This window comes from Terrapene carolina, unplaced genomic scaffold (genome assembly GCF_002925995.2).
Source record: "Terrapene carolina triunguis isolate 2854851 unplaced genomic scaffold, T_m_triunguis-2.0 Scaffold113, whole genome shotgun sequence".
Classification (NCBI taxonomy): domain Eukaryota; kingdom Metazoa; phylum Chordata; order Testudines; family Emydidae; genus Terrapene; species Terrapene triunguis.
Window position 1 is genome coordinate 18,116,266 of NW_020664464.1, and position 20,116 is coordinate 18,136,381.

The 20,116-nt window shown below is 41.4% G+C and overlaps 1 protein-coding gene across 2 annotated transcripts in view; it reads right to left on the reverse strand.

Annotated features, from left to right (window-relative positions):
• Positions 1–264: 264 nt before the first annotated feature.
• The window catches only part of SLC28A3 (solute carrier family 28 member 3), a 65,160-nt gene continuing 45,308 nt past the window's right edge, over positions 265–20,116 (reverse strand). The window contains exons 9-18 of one of the 2 annotated variants that reach the window (XM_024196075.2): positions 17,286–17,366; positions 17,086–17,166; positions 16,184–16,309; positions 14,708–14,838; positions 13,633–13,801; positions 11,679–11,876; positions 8,641–8,722; positions 7,607–7,705; positions 4,636–4,759; positions 265–1,379 (exon numbers count right to left, since the gene is read on the reverse strand). In XM_024196075.2, coding sequence (XP_024051843.1) covers positions 1,253–1,379; positions 4,636–4,759; positions 7,607–7,705; positions 8,641–8,722; positions 11,679–11,876; positions 13,633–13,801; positions 14,708–14,838; positions 16,184–16,309; positions 17,086–17,166; positions 17,286–17,366 — 1,218 coding nt within the window. In that variant the 3' untranslated portion in view covers positions 265–1,252. Of the gene's footprint in view, positions 1,380–4,635; positions 4,760–7,606; positions 7,706–8,640; positions 8,723–11,678; positions 11,877–13,632; positions 13,802–14,707; positions 14,839–16,183; positions 16,310–17,085; positions 17,167–17,285; positions 17,367–20,116 lie in introns of those variants that run through there. The other variant, XM_024196076.2, reaches the window with a different exon arrangement.

A 20,116-nucleotide genomic window follows, 5' to 3' on the forward strand; every position in this document is an offset into this window, starting at 1 on the left:
AACATCTTTGGCATTAACATGGTCTTGTGCTGTGGAAATATATACAAGCTTTAAAAAAGTAAACTCCATGAAAATGTTTTCAGGCTCAAAAAACCTTGGTGTAACTTATCATGTGAAAAGAATAAAGCCTAAATCATGACACATATACTCTTCATTTTTTTTTTTAAAAGAAAATTCTCGACATAGGCTAATTATCATATTTTCTCTAAATAACAATTAAAAAAGCCCAGATCTCTCAAATATAGAATAGCTTTATTATGAAAAGGCACAAAATATTTTAGTTTGCTCTGTCAATTTAATCTCAACACATTTTACTAAAATATATACAGCCGGGTGACAAATAAAATTAGCTAGTTTTCCCAAAAGAAGGTTTTTTTGTAATGCTGACAGATTATTCTTTTTTCATGGTTAATTTCAGTGTTCAAGACTCACAGATGTTCTCCCCATGTCAGTGACCTACAGAGCAGAGGCCTGATTCTGGTATCATTCACACAGGATTTACATCAACTTAACTCCATTGATTTCAATGGAGTTACTCTTGATTTAGCCTGGTGTAATACCAGAATCAGACCCCAGAATTGCAATAACAAAGGAACCAGTAGTGATAATACAATGAATTTCACCAGGAATCTCATCTGATTTGGAAATTAAGTCACAACTGGACCTTTCCAATTATATAGTTACCATCTTTCTGCAAGAGCACGAAGAATCCTGCTACAGAGATTTCAGACAGCAAACGAGGTCATTTGTCTTAGCATAGTAAAAAACTTTAGACTCAATATTATAAAAAGAAGAAATACCAATGGCAGTAGATGACAATTTTGAACACGGGAAAATTATGAATCAAAACTGAACAGCTACCAATGCACTGGGCTCGATTCTCCCCTCACAGCAGTTTTACACTAGACAGATTCCATCAAATTCAGTGGAGTTACCCTGACTTACACTGGCGCAAGAGAGATGGGGAATCAGATCCAGCAGCTAGGCCCATGATGGTAGTTCTGACATTCTCTTCAGGCTGATTTCATGACTGGAGAACTGATCCAGTTGTCTGGGCCTGGTTGTCTTTTTATTTACCCCGGAGTAATTCCACTCAAATCAAAGGAGTTGTACTGGTGTGAAAGGAAACTAAGGCTCAAACTATTGCACATTCCTTAAGCAGAAAAAGATGTCTCCACTCTTAATTTCTTTCCACCTGTCCAACAAACAGATGTGACCCTATTCCAGCCTCTTGGTTATGACTGGTCCCAGTTCAAAATAATGGAGTGGTCCAACTGCAATTAAAAGTGGGAGATTCCAGTATTTGACAACATCCTCTCAAGGAGTTTAGGCTGTAGTTTCCTCCTAAGAAGATCTCTTGAGAATTGTTTGCACTGGTGCTGGTGAAGGAGGGGGAAAAAAAGGAAGTCAAGTTTATTTTCACAATATACATATTTTGGCCAGGGGGTTTAGAATGTTAAATTATCATACCTGAAATGGGACTTAAAATAGACAGTTCTAAACCCCTGCAATGCTAAAATGACCATATGTCCTGGTTTTATTGGGGCAGTCCCAGGTTTCCATAGGAAATCCCTGTGCCCCAGGAAATTCTTCCAGGACAACTGAAATATTCCACTGTTTCATTTTTTCAATCAGATTTTTTTTTTTTTAATCTTCAAACTGTCTGCTCAATATCACTATACTGAGTAGAACTTGCTCTGTGTTTACCAGGAACAAAGAATCAAGTGGAATGAACATTCAGTGTGATGAACATTGCTTGGAGTGAATGGAATATGCCCAGGGCCGGCTCTAGGATTTTTGCCGCCCCAAGCAAAAAAAATTTTGGCTGCCCCCCCTTTCTTTTTCGTGTCCCTGTGCCCCCGGCCCCGCCCCACCCCAACTCCACCCCTTCCCCAAATCCCCAGCACCGCTTCCTCCCCCGGCGTGCCGCATTTCTCCCCCCCGCCATTGCTTCCTGTGGGCCCCTGTGACCTCCCGCCCTAGCTCACCGCCGCTCCACCTGCTCCCCTGGGCATACTGCCGCTCCACTTCTCCCCCCTTCCTCTCAGGCGAGGGAGGGCGGAGAAGCGGAGCAGCGGCGCGTTCAGGGGAGCAGGCGGAGTGGAGGTGAGCTAGTGTGGGGGGGCGCAGGAAGTAACGGGGGGGTAGAGGAACCGCTCCCCGCTTCAGCTCACCTCCGCTCCACCACCGCCGCCTCCCCCGAGTGTCCGCCGCTCGGCTTCTCCTCCCTTCCTCCCTCCCTCCCAGCCTTGCTGCACGAAATAGTGGTTTCGCATGTGGCAAGCCTGGGAGGGAGGGGGGAGAAGCGGAGCGGCGGCACGCCCGGGGGAGCAGGCGGAGCGGAGGTGAGCTAGAGTGGGGCGGGGGGCCGCAGGAAGTAACGGGGGGTAAGAGGAACCACACCCCACTCCAGCTCACCTCCGCCGCTCGGCTTCTCCTCCCTCCTAGCCTTGCTGCGCAAAATAGCTGTTCCGCGCGCGGCAAGCCTGGGAGGGAGGGGGAGAAGCGGAGTGGCAGCAGCGGCGTGCTCAGGGGAGCAGGCGGAGGCGAGCTGGGGTGGCGGGGGCACTTTTTCCCCATGCCCCGGAGTCGGCGCCTATGATGGCCGGCGCCAGAATGCTGCCCCTAGAAATGTGCCGCCCCAAGCACCTGCTTGTTTTGCTGGTGCCTGGAGCCGGCCCTGAATATGCCAATGAGAGAGGATCCCAGCAGAGCTGGATTTTTTGCTCTAAGTAAATGTTAGCCACATCTGTTCATTGTTTTATGATAAACTCATTCAGAACACTAAGTTACAGGAAATAGTCCTTCACTCCAAGTAATATGCATTTAGTCAGAAGAAGCTGGTGGTAATGGCACCAACATACTAGTTTAAAAAAACAAAACCGTGTACTTTGCCTATGAGTTTTTGTAACCATAAAAATGTCGTCATAAAAGCGTACAAGGTTTTGATTTTGAAAATATGGTCATCTTTCCCATTGCATATGCAATATTGAAAGCTACTTTTCATATAAAGTCATCCAAGCTAGAAACATATTTAGAAATCTTAAAATAACAAAAATAGAAAATTAATGTTAGGACTGTGACCTAGATCTGTATTAGAAAGAGAGAAATTTCAGCTGGAAGTTTAAGTTGCCACAAATCCTGCAGGACACTCTGCAAGATCACATGTCCAGACTCTTGCATGCAGGGACAGGAATGAATAGCAGAGGCTGAGACAGAGGGGCAGAGCCTTTGATGATGTAAATTGTCATAGCTCCATTGAAGTCAGTGGAGTTAGTACAATTTACACCAGCTGAGGATCTGTGCCCGAGAATACAGCCAGGCTACATTACAGCAGCATCTATACGGTATTTACTTTATAAATTATTTTTTGTATATTTGCATAACTTTCCATAAAAGATTTAGTGGGACAAAGTAAATAAAGATATGAAATAAATAAGGACTATATTAAACCAAGTTTATGGAAGTGTTTCTATGATTTATCCTAAAGTCTTTCTCAGTCATCACTGCAATTATACAAGGGTTACATCCTCTCCCGCCCCCCAGAGAAACCTGGAGTGGACGATGAAGGGAGACAGAAAACTCCATAAGGTTCCTTTGATTTACATTTGTGTAAGAGCATAAAGAATCAGACCCTTGATTCTTAACAGAGAATAGATTTATTGTGGAAGTGAAAAAAAGGCATATTAGAGTGAATAAAATATGTGCCTGCCATAACGCAGAAAACACAGACCTTTGTTGCCTCATGTCACAATTTAAACTTGGTTTAATATACTCCTTATTTATTTAATATATTTTCTTTGTCCCCCTAAATATTTTATGGAAAGTTATATAAATATACAATTTACCTCTAGACCTGTTTTGGTTCAAATGTTTACAATATTTTCTGAAGAAAAGATGTTCTCTTTTTAACCAGACACACAGACTGCTGGAGGAAAAGACCCTGGCCTATCTCAGATATGTGGTTATGGTCATGTACTGTGGTAGTTTAAATACTTAAGGTTTTAGTAGTTTTAGAGATGAGCCCTAATCATAACACAGGATCCAATAATACTCAGACTTTGGGGACATGTGCTTCTGGGTCAAAAATGTGACCGTCAAAACAGTGATGCAAATGAGAGTTCCAGATCTAAAATTCACTTGAATTTCACATTTTGTTCTGAACTTCTCAGCTGTCCCATCTCTAGTTGATATCTGATGGAGAGGAAATGCACAATTACAAGAAAAACAAACAGGGTTAAAATAATTTCTTTGAGGCGTGCAAAAATCACCTGCAGCCAGTGGATGGAGACTGACCCAGATATTCAAAATAAAATCAGGCTGTTGGATGTCCAAATGCAAAGCTAAAGAGCTCAAGTGAGTGAAAAAGTTACATATGCTCTAGACGGTAACTCTTATATTCCATACTTTTGAGGCACCACGTGCATTGTTCTGGTTATTTACAATGGAAAATGTTATTTTGGCTCCAAAGCAATGTCTGTGGATATTGATTTCCCTCCCCCCCACTTATATTTCTATTACTTATGCCTTTATTTACCACGGTTTCCTAAAAGATTGCCATGAAAATACAGCAGCCCTGGGGAATAACTGACTTCACAGAATGACTATGAGAGAGAATGATGCGCTCATAAGTACCTGTTAAAGAGATCTTGGCAGCATCCAACTACTTTTGTGGTGTTGCTTGGCAAATTTGTTGCATTGAAGGCATCCCCTAATAAAATGTGGCATGGAACCTCCACAACCGGTACAGATAATATTCCTGGAAATTGAATACAGTAGTGTCAGTTTCCTTTAATAATAGAAATCGCTAGGTGGGTGTCTTCACTAGGAAAAGAGATGTGTTCTTACCTCATGTTAGCTAACGTGGTAACTAACATGAGGTAAAATCCTAGTGACGACAAGGCAAGTTGTAGGTTAAATAGGAATTAGCAGGTCAAGGTAAAGGTTAACTCATGTGAAACTATAAACAGCTGTGTCTTCATTAGGATTTTTTACCTCGTGTTAGTTACCACGCTTTAGCTAATGTAAAGTAAGAATATTCCTTTTTTCCTGAATACAGAGCCTATAAGATACCACACTAAACTCAGATGAGTGATGGACAGTTTCTCCCATTCATATCATATGACACACAATGCTGCTGAAACAGGAGAGGCCAGATTCTGGGTGAAGCTCATTCATTTCAGACACATCAAATCCTTTGTTCCAGTTCTGAAATAATCTCTCTTTAAAAATGAGTGGACAGCTGTCTGCCTTCCTCACACTTCTTGCTAGGCACTGAGTGATGTCATTTTTCAAATAAGTTCTTACGTATCAGTTAACATTTCGAGGGTTTATCTCCTGCAAGCCGGGAAGGGAAACCTTTTTAGTGATGGTGATATCAGGGCTGTATGGGTGTGTCTACACTTGGAGCTAGGGGTGTGATTCCCTGCCTGCACAGGCATGCTCACGCTAGCTCCCATTGAGCTAATGCACTGCAAATAGTAGTGTAGCTGGGGCAGCATGGGCAGCAGTGAGTAGCGGCAGGGTACCCCATGGGTACATACTCAGCATGGCTAGCCCATGCCATTGCTCCCTGCTGCCTGTGCGACCCCTTGCTACGCTACTATTTTTAGTGCACTAGCTCAATGAGAGCTAGCGCAAATATATCTACATGACCTGGGAGGAATGAGCCCATTTCCAAGTGTAGACATAGCCTCTGAGAGACCAACAGTGACTGGAGTTTGAGCATGGCAGTCAGTGGCCCATGAATTTATAGGGAGCTTAAGCCTAAGGGTAAAATATTTGAAAGTGTCTAAGTTACTTAGGAATCTAATGGGACTTAGGTTCCTAAGGGTCAAATTTTCAAAAGTATTTAGGTGCCTAATATCAATGGGAGTTAAGTGGTTAACCTGCTTTGGCACTTTTGAAAATTCCACCACGTGACTATCTGCATCTTTAGGCACCTAAATACATTTGAAAATTCTAGGTCACGTAATCCCTTCTGAAATTTTACCCTAAAATCTCCTCTCATATTGGTTTCATGTCAGTGTGACTTTGTTGACTAATATGGAGTCACTCCTGATTTACATCAGGGTAAGTAAGCAGAGAATTAGGCCCATTGTTTTGGTAGCTTTGGGCATAAATTTTAAGTTTTGCTAAGCATTTTCCAAAATATAAAATACACAGGTATAAAATGGTCTGAGGAGAACCATGTTCATTAATGTCTATGGAGTTTCAGGACTTGGTCCTATGTCTATATAGTCTCAGAAAGTCAGGGGAAGGATAGCTCAGTGGTTTGGCCTGCCAAACCCAGGATTATGAGTTCAATCCTTGAAGGGGGCCACTTAGGGATCTGGGGCAAAATCAGTACTTGGTCCTGCTAGTGAAGGCAGGGGGCTGGACTCAATGACCTTTTCATTCAGCATCCCTTCCAGTTCTATGAGATAGGGTTACCAGAAATTACTTGGATCTCAGAATTTGTTCTAGGCATAAGAAAAGCATTAACTATGGTAGAAGTGGGTGGAATACAATTTTCTTTCCACAATAGATTTTAGTATATACAGATTTGCCTATGGATGTTCTGGGTTCTTAGTCAACCCAGGACCTTCAAATTACACTATTTGCTAAGATTTTCTAATGCCTCAGTTTTTCCATGCAAGGTAAAGTTGTCATTTGTCAAAAACTCAGAGAGCTGTAGAACTCATGTAATGTCAAGCTAGTTTCATAGCTTTCAAAAAATGGAAAGAGCTACATGGGGCCATAGTGAAAAAAACTGATATACTTAAAAGTGGACTTTTCTGATTTGGGACATGATCTTGTGGTGCTATTTATGCACCAAGATCCTGTCTAAACTAAAGAAGCATCAATTCTTTGATTTTGATAATGACAGTTCTGGATATTATATGCTCAGAAAGGAAACTGCAAGAGGGATAGTTAGGGGAAAATACTGTTGCACAATTTAATCACAGCTGATTTTTTTTTTTTTGAAATCTCACTAACTGGCTAATGAATTAACCCCTTCAGTGGTATGATTCCTGATATTACGTCCTCTTTTCATTTCCTCTCTGAGATAGTAATTTCTTTGTAACTCATGATTCAGCTTGAGACTTTTACCCACATTTTGATGGGATTTTGAAAATAAAGGCCTAGTTTCTGATTTCACTTATACTGGAGTAACTTCATTGACTTCACTGCTGTGACTCCTGATTTATCCCACTCTGAGAATGGAATCAGGCCCATTAAAAAATAAAAGTACTCTATTTCCCCCACTCCTCCCCCTCTTGTACCTCTTCTTTGCCTTCTAGTTCTAAATTAAACCAGGATAAAGATGTGGGGGAGGTCCTATAACTCACCTGTAACTGGTAATTAGCATTTCTTCTAGATGTATCAGTAATTATACGTTGACTAAAAATTTTAAAATTGATATCTTAGATGTAAAAGACAAACTAGGCAAAGTCTTTTTATATGCCAAATTCCAGGAGCTCTTCCTCACTAACAACTTTTAACCCTCTCAAAGCGAGGAGTAACTTACAGGTAGATAACATGAATGATCTCGGTATAAAATTAGTGTACTAACATACTGACACCTCGTGGTCAGTCAGGGATATTACAAATTTATACACAGTACCTGCAACGCAAGCTGTCATGAAGCAGGCGACAGTACCAGCAATCATCGCCCTAAAGGCACTATCAGCAATGTCCCTTTTTTTGGAAGGAGCCATAGATGCTGGGAAGAAAATTAGAAAAAATCAAATAAAAAGAGGATGAAATTCCTAGGAAGCATATCCTCTAGAAAAGCAAATAGGGGCAAGTTAAATAAATCTAATATTCTCAGGGAGATATACAAACACAAAGTATATACATATTTGTCTTTCTACTAAAAGGTGAGCTGCAAATAAAAAATGTAATTTCCATTTACTTCAACAATATGTGCTGAATACCCAACTGAAGCTGGCTAATAGATACCAACCACAGTCAAACCACTTTTTCCCCCTTGTATCAGACTGTCACACCCATTGATTCCTGCTCATCTGTGTTGCCCCAGCACGCACCATTCTCTGACAGCAGAGCTGTCACAGAACCCAAAGCAGACAGGAGACAGCCTATATAGGATCAGGTAAGCCTATTTTAAACAGTACATTCTGTTTTTCAAAGTTCATTTTTAATTTTTTGATACTCCTGAAGAACAGGGAAGTTGGAAGTTTATAAACTGATTCACTTGTGGCGTTCTTACAGAAAGCAAACCAATATTTTCCGAAATACCAGCAAGAATACAATGAACCGAATGAAATGGTTTATTTTGTGCAAAGTCTGCTCTGTAGCACTGACTGTCAATGGCCAAGAAGGGAGGGTACAACAGCAGAGGACCGCCAGGGCATAGGACTGCCCTGACCACACCCCCAGCCACAGGAGTGGAGCATAGGGACTGACACAGCAGTGTTACACCACCCAAGGATCGCACTAAAGCTCTTTGGTGACTTATTCATTCAGCTTTAGGGCAGCTTTACACTGGGGAGAGGCAAAAGCTGCCCTAATGCAGCTGAGAATCCGGGTCTTGGTGATGTGTTGCAGTTCATCAAGAATGTATACCACAGAGTGGTTTTCTTTTTAATTATACATCAAAAAAAAATTGTCAAAATGAGAAAAACATATTGTTCTTACTGAGTCCTCCTATCACCATTCCCAGAGAACCAAAATTTGCAAATCCACAGAGGGCATAGGTGGCAATGGTTTCAGAATGGATCTAAAAACAAACAAACACACACCTCAGACAGAAAATAAATTATTCAATTGTTTGAAAGTTTGCAGATGATACAAAATTACTCAAGATAGTTAAGTCCAAAGTGAAGAGTTACAAAGGGATCTCACTAAACTGGGTGACTGGGCAACAAAATGGCAGATGACATTCAGTGTTAAATGCAAAGTAATGCAAATTGGAAAACATAATCCCAACTATACATACAAAATGATGGGGTCAAATTAGCTGTTACCACTCAAGAAAGAGATCTTGAAGTCATTGTGGATAGGATGTGCTGAGGTAAAATAACCTCTCTACTTCTCTTGAGATTTCCTTCTTTATGCATCCCAGCTCAAATTCAGATGATTAAAAGGGTTGTCTGGATTGGGATTGAAAATCCCAGAGGGTTTAATTGTCCAAACTGGTTTAGGGCCCCTGCACTAGCTGGAAATGCTGCAGTTTAGGAGGCATTCACTCTGAGGTAGGACAGGCAGTGGTACTTGCTGAATGCTTCCTTCAGGGGAAAGGAGCACATTTAAATTGTTATTGGGGCTCCCCAGGAACCCCAGGGGCAGAGTCGGGATCAGTGCATCCCCTGGCTGCCCTTGTGCATACCTACTCCCTGGCCAGTGCCATCTTCTTTTGGGGCAACACTTGCTCTCTATGGGCCTCAGAGCAAAGAGAAGTTTGTATTGCTTTCCATTTCCAGATGCTCACCTCTTTCCTCAATGGACTTTCCACTAGGGTGACCAGATGTCCCGATTTTACAGGGACAGTCCCGATTTTTGGGTCTTTTTCTTATATAGGCTCCTATTACCCCCCACCCCGGTCCCGATTTTTCACATTTGCTGTCTGGTCACCCTACTTTCCACTGACAAGAGCCACTTGCAGGGTATATGATAGCTTCCCGAGGGTGAAACTAGGCTACAGTCCTTGAAGAAGCCAACCTAGTTGAAAGGTATGGGAAAGCAGGGAACATGGAAATGGAAAGCTTTGCTCCCTGCATCCCTTCCCCATTAATTGCATTTTAAGCCCACACTGAAGTCTGAGGAGTGCTCTCATAGGTTTCCTGTTGATTAGAAGCTCCTTTGTTCCTGCTCCTGTTTTCTGAGAACCAATTTGTAGATATTTGCAGTCATGCGGCACATATGCAAGAGAATGCTTGTCAAGTACTCACTCTATCTGCTTTCCCTAGAAACGGCTTTGTTTCTTGTGATTTCCCTACCTTCACTTGTACTCTCCTAGCTTTGAAAAACAGGAAGCCTTGTTGTTATGGGCTGTGGGGGTGGATGCATCAGAGTGCTCTCTCTTGCTCTCTCTGAGCACATAGATATATTAGAGGGGTCTGAGGTTGAATAGAAGTTAAATCTGAAAACCCAAACACCCTCATGTCCAAGCCATCAGGTCACACTTAAAATTGCTACTGGCAATTTCCAACTCTTGCAGTAATGATAATAATCCTTTGCACCACAGCATAGGTTCAGGAGGATGAAGGGGAAATGTCCCTCTCAATGCAGATGCAAGACTAATGCAATCCTTGATTCCCCCCTTCTCTCCAACCTTTGTATGTGGTTGCATCACTAATTCCTGGCTCTGCCATTCCCTCCCTCCATGACCTTGGGGAAAATCTCTTAACCTCTGAGCCTCCCATGTTTCTACATCTGTAAAATGAGTGATATTTATTTTATTCAAATCTACCTTCAGTGAGGGGGAAAATGATACTTTGCAAAGTGCTTTGAAACCGATGGATGCAAATTCTTATGAGTGCTGTGCATGATTATTATTTTCTCATGTGAGGATCTCAAGCTCTTTACCAAGGAGAATTAGTTTGACTGCCTGTATGAACCAATAACAGTGAAAGTAGCTCTTCTGTGCTACAGAGCATAATAATAAAGTGAGATGTGACCAGGTATCCAACAGCATCCATCTTTCAAAGTTCAGGTTCACTCAGAGATTTAGAGCCACGTACTGCTCTTTGTTAGGGTACAATGGGTTAATAACTCTGCTGTTGGAAAATATTCCATGGGATCTTTAATGACCATAAGTGGTTAAGATATCAATTTTAAATGTTATATGAAGAGAGGGCACCTGCAGTATATCACAACACTGGGTCACAGATTCAATACTGGCTCATAAGGATGGATGGCCAGAAAACAAGGATTCTGTTTTGTTGAAAACATTTTGAGGTTTTGACATATGGTTTTGTTCCCATGCAGGACAAAAATTAGACTTTTGAAATTTTTCATAAAAAAACATGAGAGAGCCCTGCCTGATTCAGAGCAGGTTCTGAACCTGGGTCTCCCACATCCCCAGTGAATGCCCTAATCATCAGGCTATTCTGAGGTGCATGGGGCTCTCTTTCTCTCTCTCTCATTTTGACCAGAAATTCTGTTGTGAAAATTTTGATGGGAAAAAGTTTTGCTAAATTCATTTGACCAGCTCCACTCAGAAAGAAGAATGCCACCTAACTAGGTCTTGTCTACCTTGGCAATTTGCCCTGATTCCACCAATCGAAACCAAGTCAGGCCCTATTGGTGCAAACCATGAGCTTGGGCTTCCAACTAGTGTAGCTACATTTGTGCCTGGCCATTCAGTACTAGAGTCAGGACAAATTCCCAATAGGGACAAGACCTTAGTCTCTAACACCACTTCCTGTGGCACACTGGGCTTTCCTTGGAGTTCTTTAATCCTAGAAGTGATCAGGCCTGACCTTGTCTGGCTTGTGACATCTGACATGCTCCCAGTCCAGGATGCCATGGCTGCAAGAACATAGCCGGGTCTGGAGAAGGATGAACTTCAGTAACTGAGGTCCGTTGGGGAAAGATCAAAAGAGGTTTAACACAAGAGAAAATGTCAAAGTAATGGGCCATATTCATCCCTGTGTTATTCCACTAAAATCAGTGGAGCGCCATCAGGTAAGAATTGGGCCCAGTAAATCAGTAGACTATAAAATGTTACTCACGGTCATATATTGCTTCACGCCACCAACGTACACGGGCCCACCTTTCTCCCGCAAGTGGATCAACATTGAAAGACGCTCATAAGCCACAAATTCATTGAAGAAAGTCTTGTAACCTAGGAGTCCACCGACAATAAAACTATCTTCCCAGTCTACCCCCATCATAAAAGAAAATGGCATGAAGACATAAGCGCAAATGATCTGCAAAATATACAAGACAGAGAAAAGGGCCAGGTGCACAAGCGCAAATATTTGCTAATCACAAGAGAAAACGTCAATCAAAGAATGAAGGTATCTGCTAAATTCTTTAAAATAAACTTCTATATATATTTTGAAAAAGTATATAAAAATAGTTCTTGGCATCTTGCTGCTATCTCTCTAATAGTCTGGGGATTTTTAATGGTAAGGTCTACCTGAATTATCACAAAAGTAGCAATTTAAGGCTCAGATCCAACCAAAGTACTTAAGCATATAGTTTAATTTTATGCCTCAAGTTAAACACATGCTTAAAAGCTTTGTTGGATTGCAGCCTAAAATGGGGGCCGTGGTTCAGGGAATTGGTAAGAGAGATGGAGGTTTAATTTATCATCTGACATAATCTGGTGTAGCTACACTGAGAAAATGAGTGTTAAAAAATATGTTAACTAACATGTTTTAATTACTATGTTGACCACCACCTAGGGTAGACAAAGGGTTTGTCTATATATAAAAGATGTACAGCTTTAGCTATACTGGTACAGTTAAGCCGTATACTCCCTCCTTGTATTGATATAAAAATGCTTATAGCAGTGTGGCTTATTCCTGTATGGGAAGAGGAATAAGCTATACTAGTACAAGGCACCTTTATACCAGTACAGTTGTGCACATTAGGCTTATAATATTTTGGTAAAAAATATCACTTCCCCCCCCCTCCCCGACCAAAATAGCTATACCTGTACAAAAACTGCGTGAAGACCAGGCCAGAGACCGTTCAGTTTAAAGACTTGAAGTCTTTAAATCATGATTTGGGGACTTCAACAGCTGAGTCAAGGGAGAGAATTATTCCAGGAGTGGGTGGGTCAGCTTTTGTGGCCTGCATCATGCGGGAGGTCAGACTAGATGATCATAATGGTCCCTTCTGACCTTAAAGTCTATGAGTCTATAAAAAGTTCTCTTAGCCCAGCAAAATGACGTAGGTAAGTCTTGCAATTAAAAATCTACAAATTTAGCTAACACATTTTTAAACAAAACTTTGTCTAAACTAGGAACTAAGTGCTGTTCGAAACCTTGCCAATTAAAACAGTTTCTGATTCACCTCATTTTCCCTGTGGAAGGGCTGGTCTAAACTGCAAAGTTAGGTCACCTTAACTACACCGCTATGGGCTGTGAAAAATTTCACACCCTGTGTGATGTAGTTAAGCTGACGTAAGCCCTGGTGTAGACACTGCTAGGTCAACAGAAGAATTATTCCATTGACCTACCTCTCAAAGAGGTGGATTTATTACAGCGTCGGAGGAACCCCTTCCATTAATGTAGTAAAAGTTTACACTACAATGCTATCATTGTGCTGCTGTGCCATTTCTTGTGTAACATAACCCTCACAAGCTTTGCTTAGGTAAGGATAAAAGATTCAGTGCAGTGGTCTGAAACGAAAGCCATTGTGGGTGTTTAGTGAAGTGTTAATTGTGTGGCTGGTGCATGCAAATAGCTCTTCTGGTTTTTCTATTCATTGAAGGTAGCTCTGGCACAGATTAGAGCTAAAGCAAACTCACTCTGCACAAAATGGCAGCCTCTTTGGGGTGAAGTCATAGACATTGATGGCTACAGAATGTTTACATTGCAACAGGTATTTTTCACAGATTATTTTGTTATACAGGGATTTAAAGGAGTTGTTCTTTTTAAAAGAAATATATATTTAAATATCCAATGTTTGATTAAAAGAAAGACAAATCATGAAAAAAAGTTATGAGGACAATACCTCGAAGTTCAGCTGTGGGTAGTTAAACATATTCCCCAACCAAGACAGTGCTGAATCAATGAAAGCGAGCAAAGCAAGGAAGGCGATCAGGTTCACCGCAATGTTCGCCACCAATGGGATGGAGGCAGAGGCACCCTGACTAGCAGCTTCCAGCAGGTTTTTTGAGTCTCTTTACCAAGGAAAACAAAAAGAGAATTTGAAAACTAGAGACATTTTCCAGTTCACGGACAAGTCAAGAAACAGTAAAGGTTACACTACAGTTGATTATAAACTAGCTATTTACATTACTGGACACTCGCCTGGTGCTCTCAGGTGTTCTGGAGGGGATGCAGAGGGGCCACCATGGGAATGAAGCCTCTAAGAGAAATTCTGGCAGATTCAGAATTCCTCCCAGGAGATCCTAGGAAGTGACCTTGAGGATGCCCTCAAGCTTTGCCATCCTTGGAAAGAGTGGAACATGCTCCTCATTCTTCCCTGGCTCTTTGGGGCTTTGATCCAAGGCCTACTGCAGTCAGTTGCGGCACTCTTTCTATTGACTTCAGTGAACTTTGGATCAGGCCCGGGCACTGCTCATGCCTGCAGGAATGAAGGTGTAGGCATTATGCTCCCCACAGGGTCAAGGTCAGGCCTTACACAGAGGTGCAAGCTGATGAAGAGAGGCTCCTTGTATTTTCTGCCTCTTTGCACTCCTCCACAGGGATTTTCTTGATCAAAAATTATATGCACTGAATTCTCTGATTTTTGTATGCAGAATAATCCACCCGCCTTCACTTTTGCTTACAATCATTTAGTACATGCTTCTGAGTAAAGCAAAGGCAACAATAAACAAATAGAAAAACATCCCGTAGAATTGCATTGGACTTTTGCAGTTCTGTCTCTGTGAAAATGCCAGTGGGACAGCTACACCTCTGTACAGCTCGGTCTGTTTGTTCTTCATCTGAGTTCAGAAACTACTTACTTTTGGTTTCCTTAGCGTGTAATTAGTGTAATGTGTGCAAAAGCATTGTACAGCTCTCATCAACATAATATTTGAGGACCTATGTATATTGCTGTTTCTAGGCATAGATCTACTTACCCTTTCTCCATTTTTATACCACTCTTCAGAGTTACTTGGGGTATTTTAGTCTCAGGCCAGAATAGTTTGGAGATAGCCAGTGATGCTGGTGCTGACATCACAGAAGCAGTTAGTAAATGGGAGGCTGAAACCTGGAATTCCAGATGCCAGAAAATAAGCTTTGGTCAATTCATCTCAACAGAACATAGAAACAGAAAAAAATTCCAGAGAAAGGCAATGAAAATCATTAGACACCTGAAGGATTTTTCATACAAGAAGAGCTTGAAAGAACCAGCATTGTTTATATGGGAGAAGAGTAAGCAGAGGTACGATACAGGGATTCAAAATAGTGAATAGTTTGGAGAAGACAACCTGTTTACCTCTGGTGATAACACCCTCCCCACTCTGGTGGCACCAAGTCCCAAATACCGAGGTGGGCTAGGGAGAGGGAGAGTAGCACTCCGGAGAGTGAAGCCAGCTTCCAGGAGCAGTGACTCCCACTGGCAGAAGCTGTGGCAAAAGCAGCAATGGAGGAGTAAGAATCAGACCCCGTAGCCTCAAAGCCCCTGGACAGCAGTGATGTCAGCAGACTGCATTCCTCAGCTGGAACTCTGGACATTCTTTTCTTCTGGATTGTTTGGCCTGACCTCCTCCTGCCTATATTCTTTCCACCCTCTCCCACACAGCCCCACATGCATCTTTTCATTCCTCACCTCCTGCAGCGTCTTGCATCGCTTCCTTCCTTTTCCTATTCCCTTAGTCCTATTAAACAATTCCCCTCTCACTGCCCCTGCCCTTATAATGTATATTTGTAATGGGTTGACAAACATCAAGTTAGTTCCGCAGTCATCCTGATCATTCCGCGTGTATGTTGTATCCCTTTCCCTCATCTGTCTGTCTTGTCTGTTAGACTGTAAGCTCTTTGGGGTGGGGAGTGTCTTATGTGATTGCCTAGTACAAAGGGGCCCCAATCCTGAATAGGAACTTTAGGTGCTTCCATCATATAACTAAATAATAATACATCTCAGAAATATCTGCTTTAGGTCACTGCCAGGATCCTGGAGCAGTTGAACCATGGGTATATTCCATTATGCCAGTTCCTACTGCATGTAAACTATAAATATAACTACACAAATACATCCATTATTCCCTCTGCACTAGAGCTGGATGAATCTCTATATTACCAAGGTAAACATTTCTGCTACTGAATGCTGCACTAAAGGTCAAATCAATGGGTCTAGTTTCCCATACACATATGAAGATTGATAATTCTTTGTAGTCATAATGGGAATTACACATATAAACCTTGGACACATTGATGGAAGCATTAGACCCACTATAGGTCAGAAATCTCAGCTACAGACACCCTTGTGATTCAAAGTGCTGTTTGAATTTGAATCCATAATACCCTGAAGGGAATTAGGACTGCTACAGGGGAATTTGTAAAGGGGATTTGAACACACACTATATTTTCATGATTTATTTCCCCCTCCTTACCCCAAAAGAAATGTATGCTCCTAAGACACTGCCAGCGATGGTTGAGAACCCTGAAGTCATGATCGAGTGGAGTTCAGACTTGGTGACATACGGTAAATAGGGCCTCACTAGAAGAGGAGATTCTGTCTGAAAATGAGAAGCAAGAGTCAAATGAATAATTTCTGTATAAACCCTCAGAGTGACCAGTTATTTTATGAATTAATGCTAGACACGGTTCAATCACAGTGTCTTTGGTGCTATCAGACAGTTAATGTTTGTGCTGATAAGTGCTCTGAATATGCATGGGGCTTTCTCAAGGCTAAATGCTGTTTTTCAGGTAGTGCAATTGTGCTGGACACCCACCTCACCTGGCTGAAGGTAATTTCTTGGTTGCTTTAATGTAGTGGTTCCTAATCTGTTGTTTTTTTTTACTGGAGTCCCCATTGTCCTGTATGTCCTTGGGCCATGTCCTCACACAGTGGACCCCTTATCTTATTTTTTTGCCATTCTCTCACTTGTCCTTTTCTGTTTCTGTTCCCTTTCCCCCCTTCTTATCCTATTTCCATTTTCTATTAGTTTTTTTCTTTTTTTGCTTTCTTTCTATTTTTAGACTAGTCTAGTGCCCTCTTGAAGGGGTCTGTCTCCCAGCTTCATGCCAGAGCTTCATGTGTGAACATAGTATAACCTTCAGAATTTACCTGATTGCGTGTCATTGCTGATTTATAAACTGACGGAATTCTGGCTTCCAAAAAACCAAGCACCTGACCTGGTGCATTAGAGTCCTAACTTCACAAAGAAGGGATGTTTATTGGAAACAGAAGCTCATTAAACAGTGGTATTTCACTTTCCACAGTCCAGGATTTCTGTCTTTTAATAGGTGGGTGATTAAGGGTATTAGCCTATTTTTCTATTTCATAACTCACGTGTCCCACAAATATGTTGCCAGCTGCTACTAGGGACTCAACAGGAGTTGTCCCCAAGGTAACCTGCATTATCCAACCAACCTAAAAATGATAAATATTAAATTTTAAAAATGCCACAATTTGACTCTATGGTTGCAACAGCTGTGTAATACTTGAATATCTCAAATAAAAAGCATTAACAAAATTCCGTGCCATGGTACCTTTTTAATGAGCCATTGCATGAATCCAACATGGTAAAGCATGGACATGACTGTGCTGAAGAAAACCACTATTGGCAGGACCTAATTTGGAAACACAAAATAAAGTAACGTACAATTTTAAAGAGTTTTTCTTTTTTCTCTGTCTGAAAGAAAAGGCCAATGTCTTTGAGATACATTCTGGTTTTGAAATCTTTTAAAGATCTTGCAAGCTCAATCATTCAACCTCAACTATTCAGTTCAGAAATTGTTTTACTCTGGAATTCCTAGAGTTGTTTTCCATGTAGATGTGTTGAGTTTGGATGAATTGCTTTTCATGGATTTGGATACTTTCCAGAACCAACTGTGATAGTTTTGAAACGGTTTCATAACAATATATTGCAGGTTGGCTGTAAGCCATGTTTAAAGCACCTCAGTAGTCAGCCACTCAGATACCTACTGGACATTAGCATCTGCAAATATCTGGATCAAAATTCTGTAAACTTTGTACGTGTTTCAGATGTGGGGTTTGGTGGACCTGCATTGCAAAGTTCAGACCTGGAACCAAATTTACACATTGTTATACAAGAACATAAGAATGGCCATATTTGTGGGGATGTATAGCTCCCAAATTGTCAGCCCATGGTCACGGCACACTGTTTCCATGGCTACAAGGCAGGAGTGGCCTTCAACCCAGCGTTTGTGATTAGGAAACTTATTTGGCTGACTTGTTTGTCTCCCTCGCAGCTGGTGTTCACGTGCACAAGAGATGGGTTTGTTATCTTATGTTGTTTGTACACTGCATGCTTTCTCTATGCGCAAGAATTTGACCACTAAGAAGTGTTGTATACAGAGAAGTACAAAGAATAAAAACCCGAGGAAAAGTTTTCCTGGGAGGCTTTTTGCAGGAGGCTTGTGAAGCTCTCTGACTACCACAGACCAGGCGTTCTGTTTCCTTTCCTGTGTCGTCGCCACACATATTGGGTCAGATCAATAGCCCATCTAGCCCAATATCCCATCTCAGACAGTAGCCAGTGCCAGAAGCTTCTGGCACTTGGAGGTTTAGGGGAACCCAGAGCATCAAGTTGCGTCCCTGACCATCTTGGCTAATAGCCATTGATAGAACTATCTTCCATGGAGTTACCTAATTCTTTTTTTAACCCATTTATACTTTCTAGCCTTCACAAAATCCCCTGGCAATGAGTTCCATAGGCTGACTGTGCGTTGTGAGAAAAAGTACTTCATTTTGTTTGTTTTAAATCTGCTGCTCATTAATTTAATTGGGTGACCCCCCATTCTTGTTTTATGTGAAGGGGTAATTAACACACCCTTATGCACTTTTCCCACCCCATTCATGATTTTATAGACCTCTATGATATCACCCCTTAGTCGTTTCTTTTCTAAACTGAGAAGTCCCAGTCATTTTAATCTCTCCTCCTATGGAAGCTGTTCCATTCCCCTAATCATTTTCATTGCCCTTCTCTACCCCTTTTCCAATTTTAATATCTTTTTTGAGATGGGGTGACCAGAACTGTGTGTAGTATTCAAGGTTTGGGTGTAACATGGGTGTATATAGTGGCATTATGATATTTTCTGTTTTAATATCTATCCCTTCCTTAATGGTTCCTAACATTCTGTTAGCTTTGTTGACTGCCGCTGCACATTGAGCGGATGATTTCAGAGAACTGTCTATCCACAATGATTCCAAGATCTTTCTTGAGCAGTATCTGCTAATTTAGACCCCACAACTTTGTATGTATAGTTGTGATTATTTTTTCCAATGTGCATTACTTTGCTCTTATCAACAGTGAATTTCATCTGCCATTTTGTTGCCCAGTCACCCAGTTTTGTGAGATCCCTTTGTAACGCTTCACAGTCAGCTCTGGACTTAACTATCTTGAGTAATTTTGTATTTTTGGCAAATTTTGCCACCTCACTGTTCACTCCCTTTTCCAGAACATTTATGAATATGTTGAACAGCACAGGTCCCAGTATAGATCCTTGGGGGACGCTGCTATTTACCTCTCTTCTTTGTGAAAACTGACCAGTTATTCCTACCCTTTGTTTCCTATCTTTTAAGCAGTTACTGATCCATGAGAGGACCTTCCCTCTTATTCCATGACTGTTTAGTATACTCAAGAGCCTTTGGTGATGGACCTTGTCAAAGGCTTTCTGAAAGTCCAAGTACACTGTATCAACTGGTTCACTTTTGTCCACATGCTTGTTGGCCTCCTCCAAGAATTCTAATAGATTGGTGAGGCCTTATTTCCCTTTACAAAAGCCATATTGACTCTCTTGTTCTGTATGTATGAATGAAAGGAAAATTTTAATTTGGATCTTTATAGATTTATGGAGCAGACAAAAGGTTCAGGTCTAGATCTGGATCCAAGTTTCCCAGAAGTTTGAGAGGGTTTGGATCAAAGGTTTTGGTTTGGACCCTTGTTGACCTGACCTTCACAAGATCAAGGGCAACTTGCTAATCACACTCCCATCTAGTTTAACTGTAGATTAACAACATATACAGTATTAACAAAGTCCTCTTCTTGTCATTATTGAGGTGATTATTATCTGCTCCCCTTGTAACACCGATTATGTCAGTGTTGGATGTTTGAGCTTTGCAGCAGTGAGCAGAGTCACTAAGTTCCTTAAAAGTAACTCCACGGGGATCTATTCATTGTATGGCAGTGAAACTGAAGGAAAAGAACTTTCTTTAAACATACAGTTTAAAAGAATCACAAATGGAGTAACACATGCATGGCCCACAGTCTGGCAGGTAATTAGCTGCTTTTTGTTTTTCATCCTGAATTAAAATGGGATCATTTGGTATGTATATATCTTAAACACACAGGAACTCA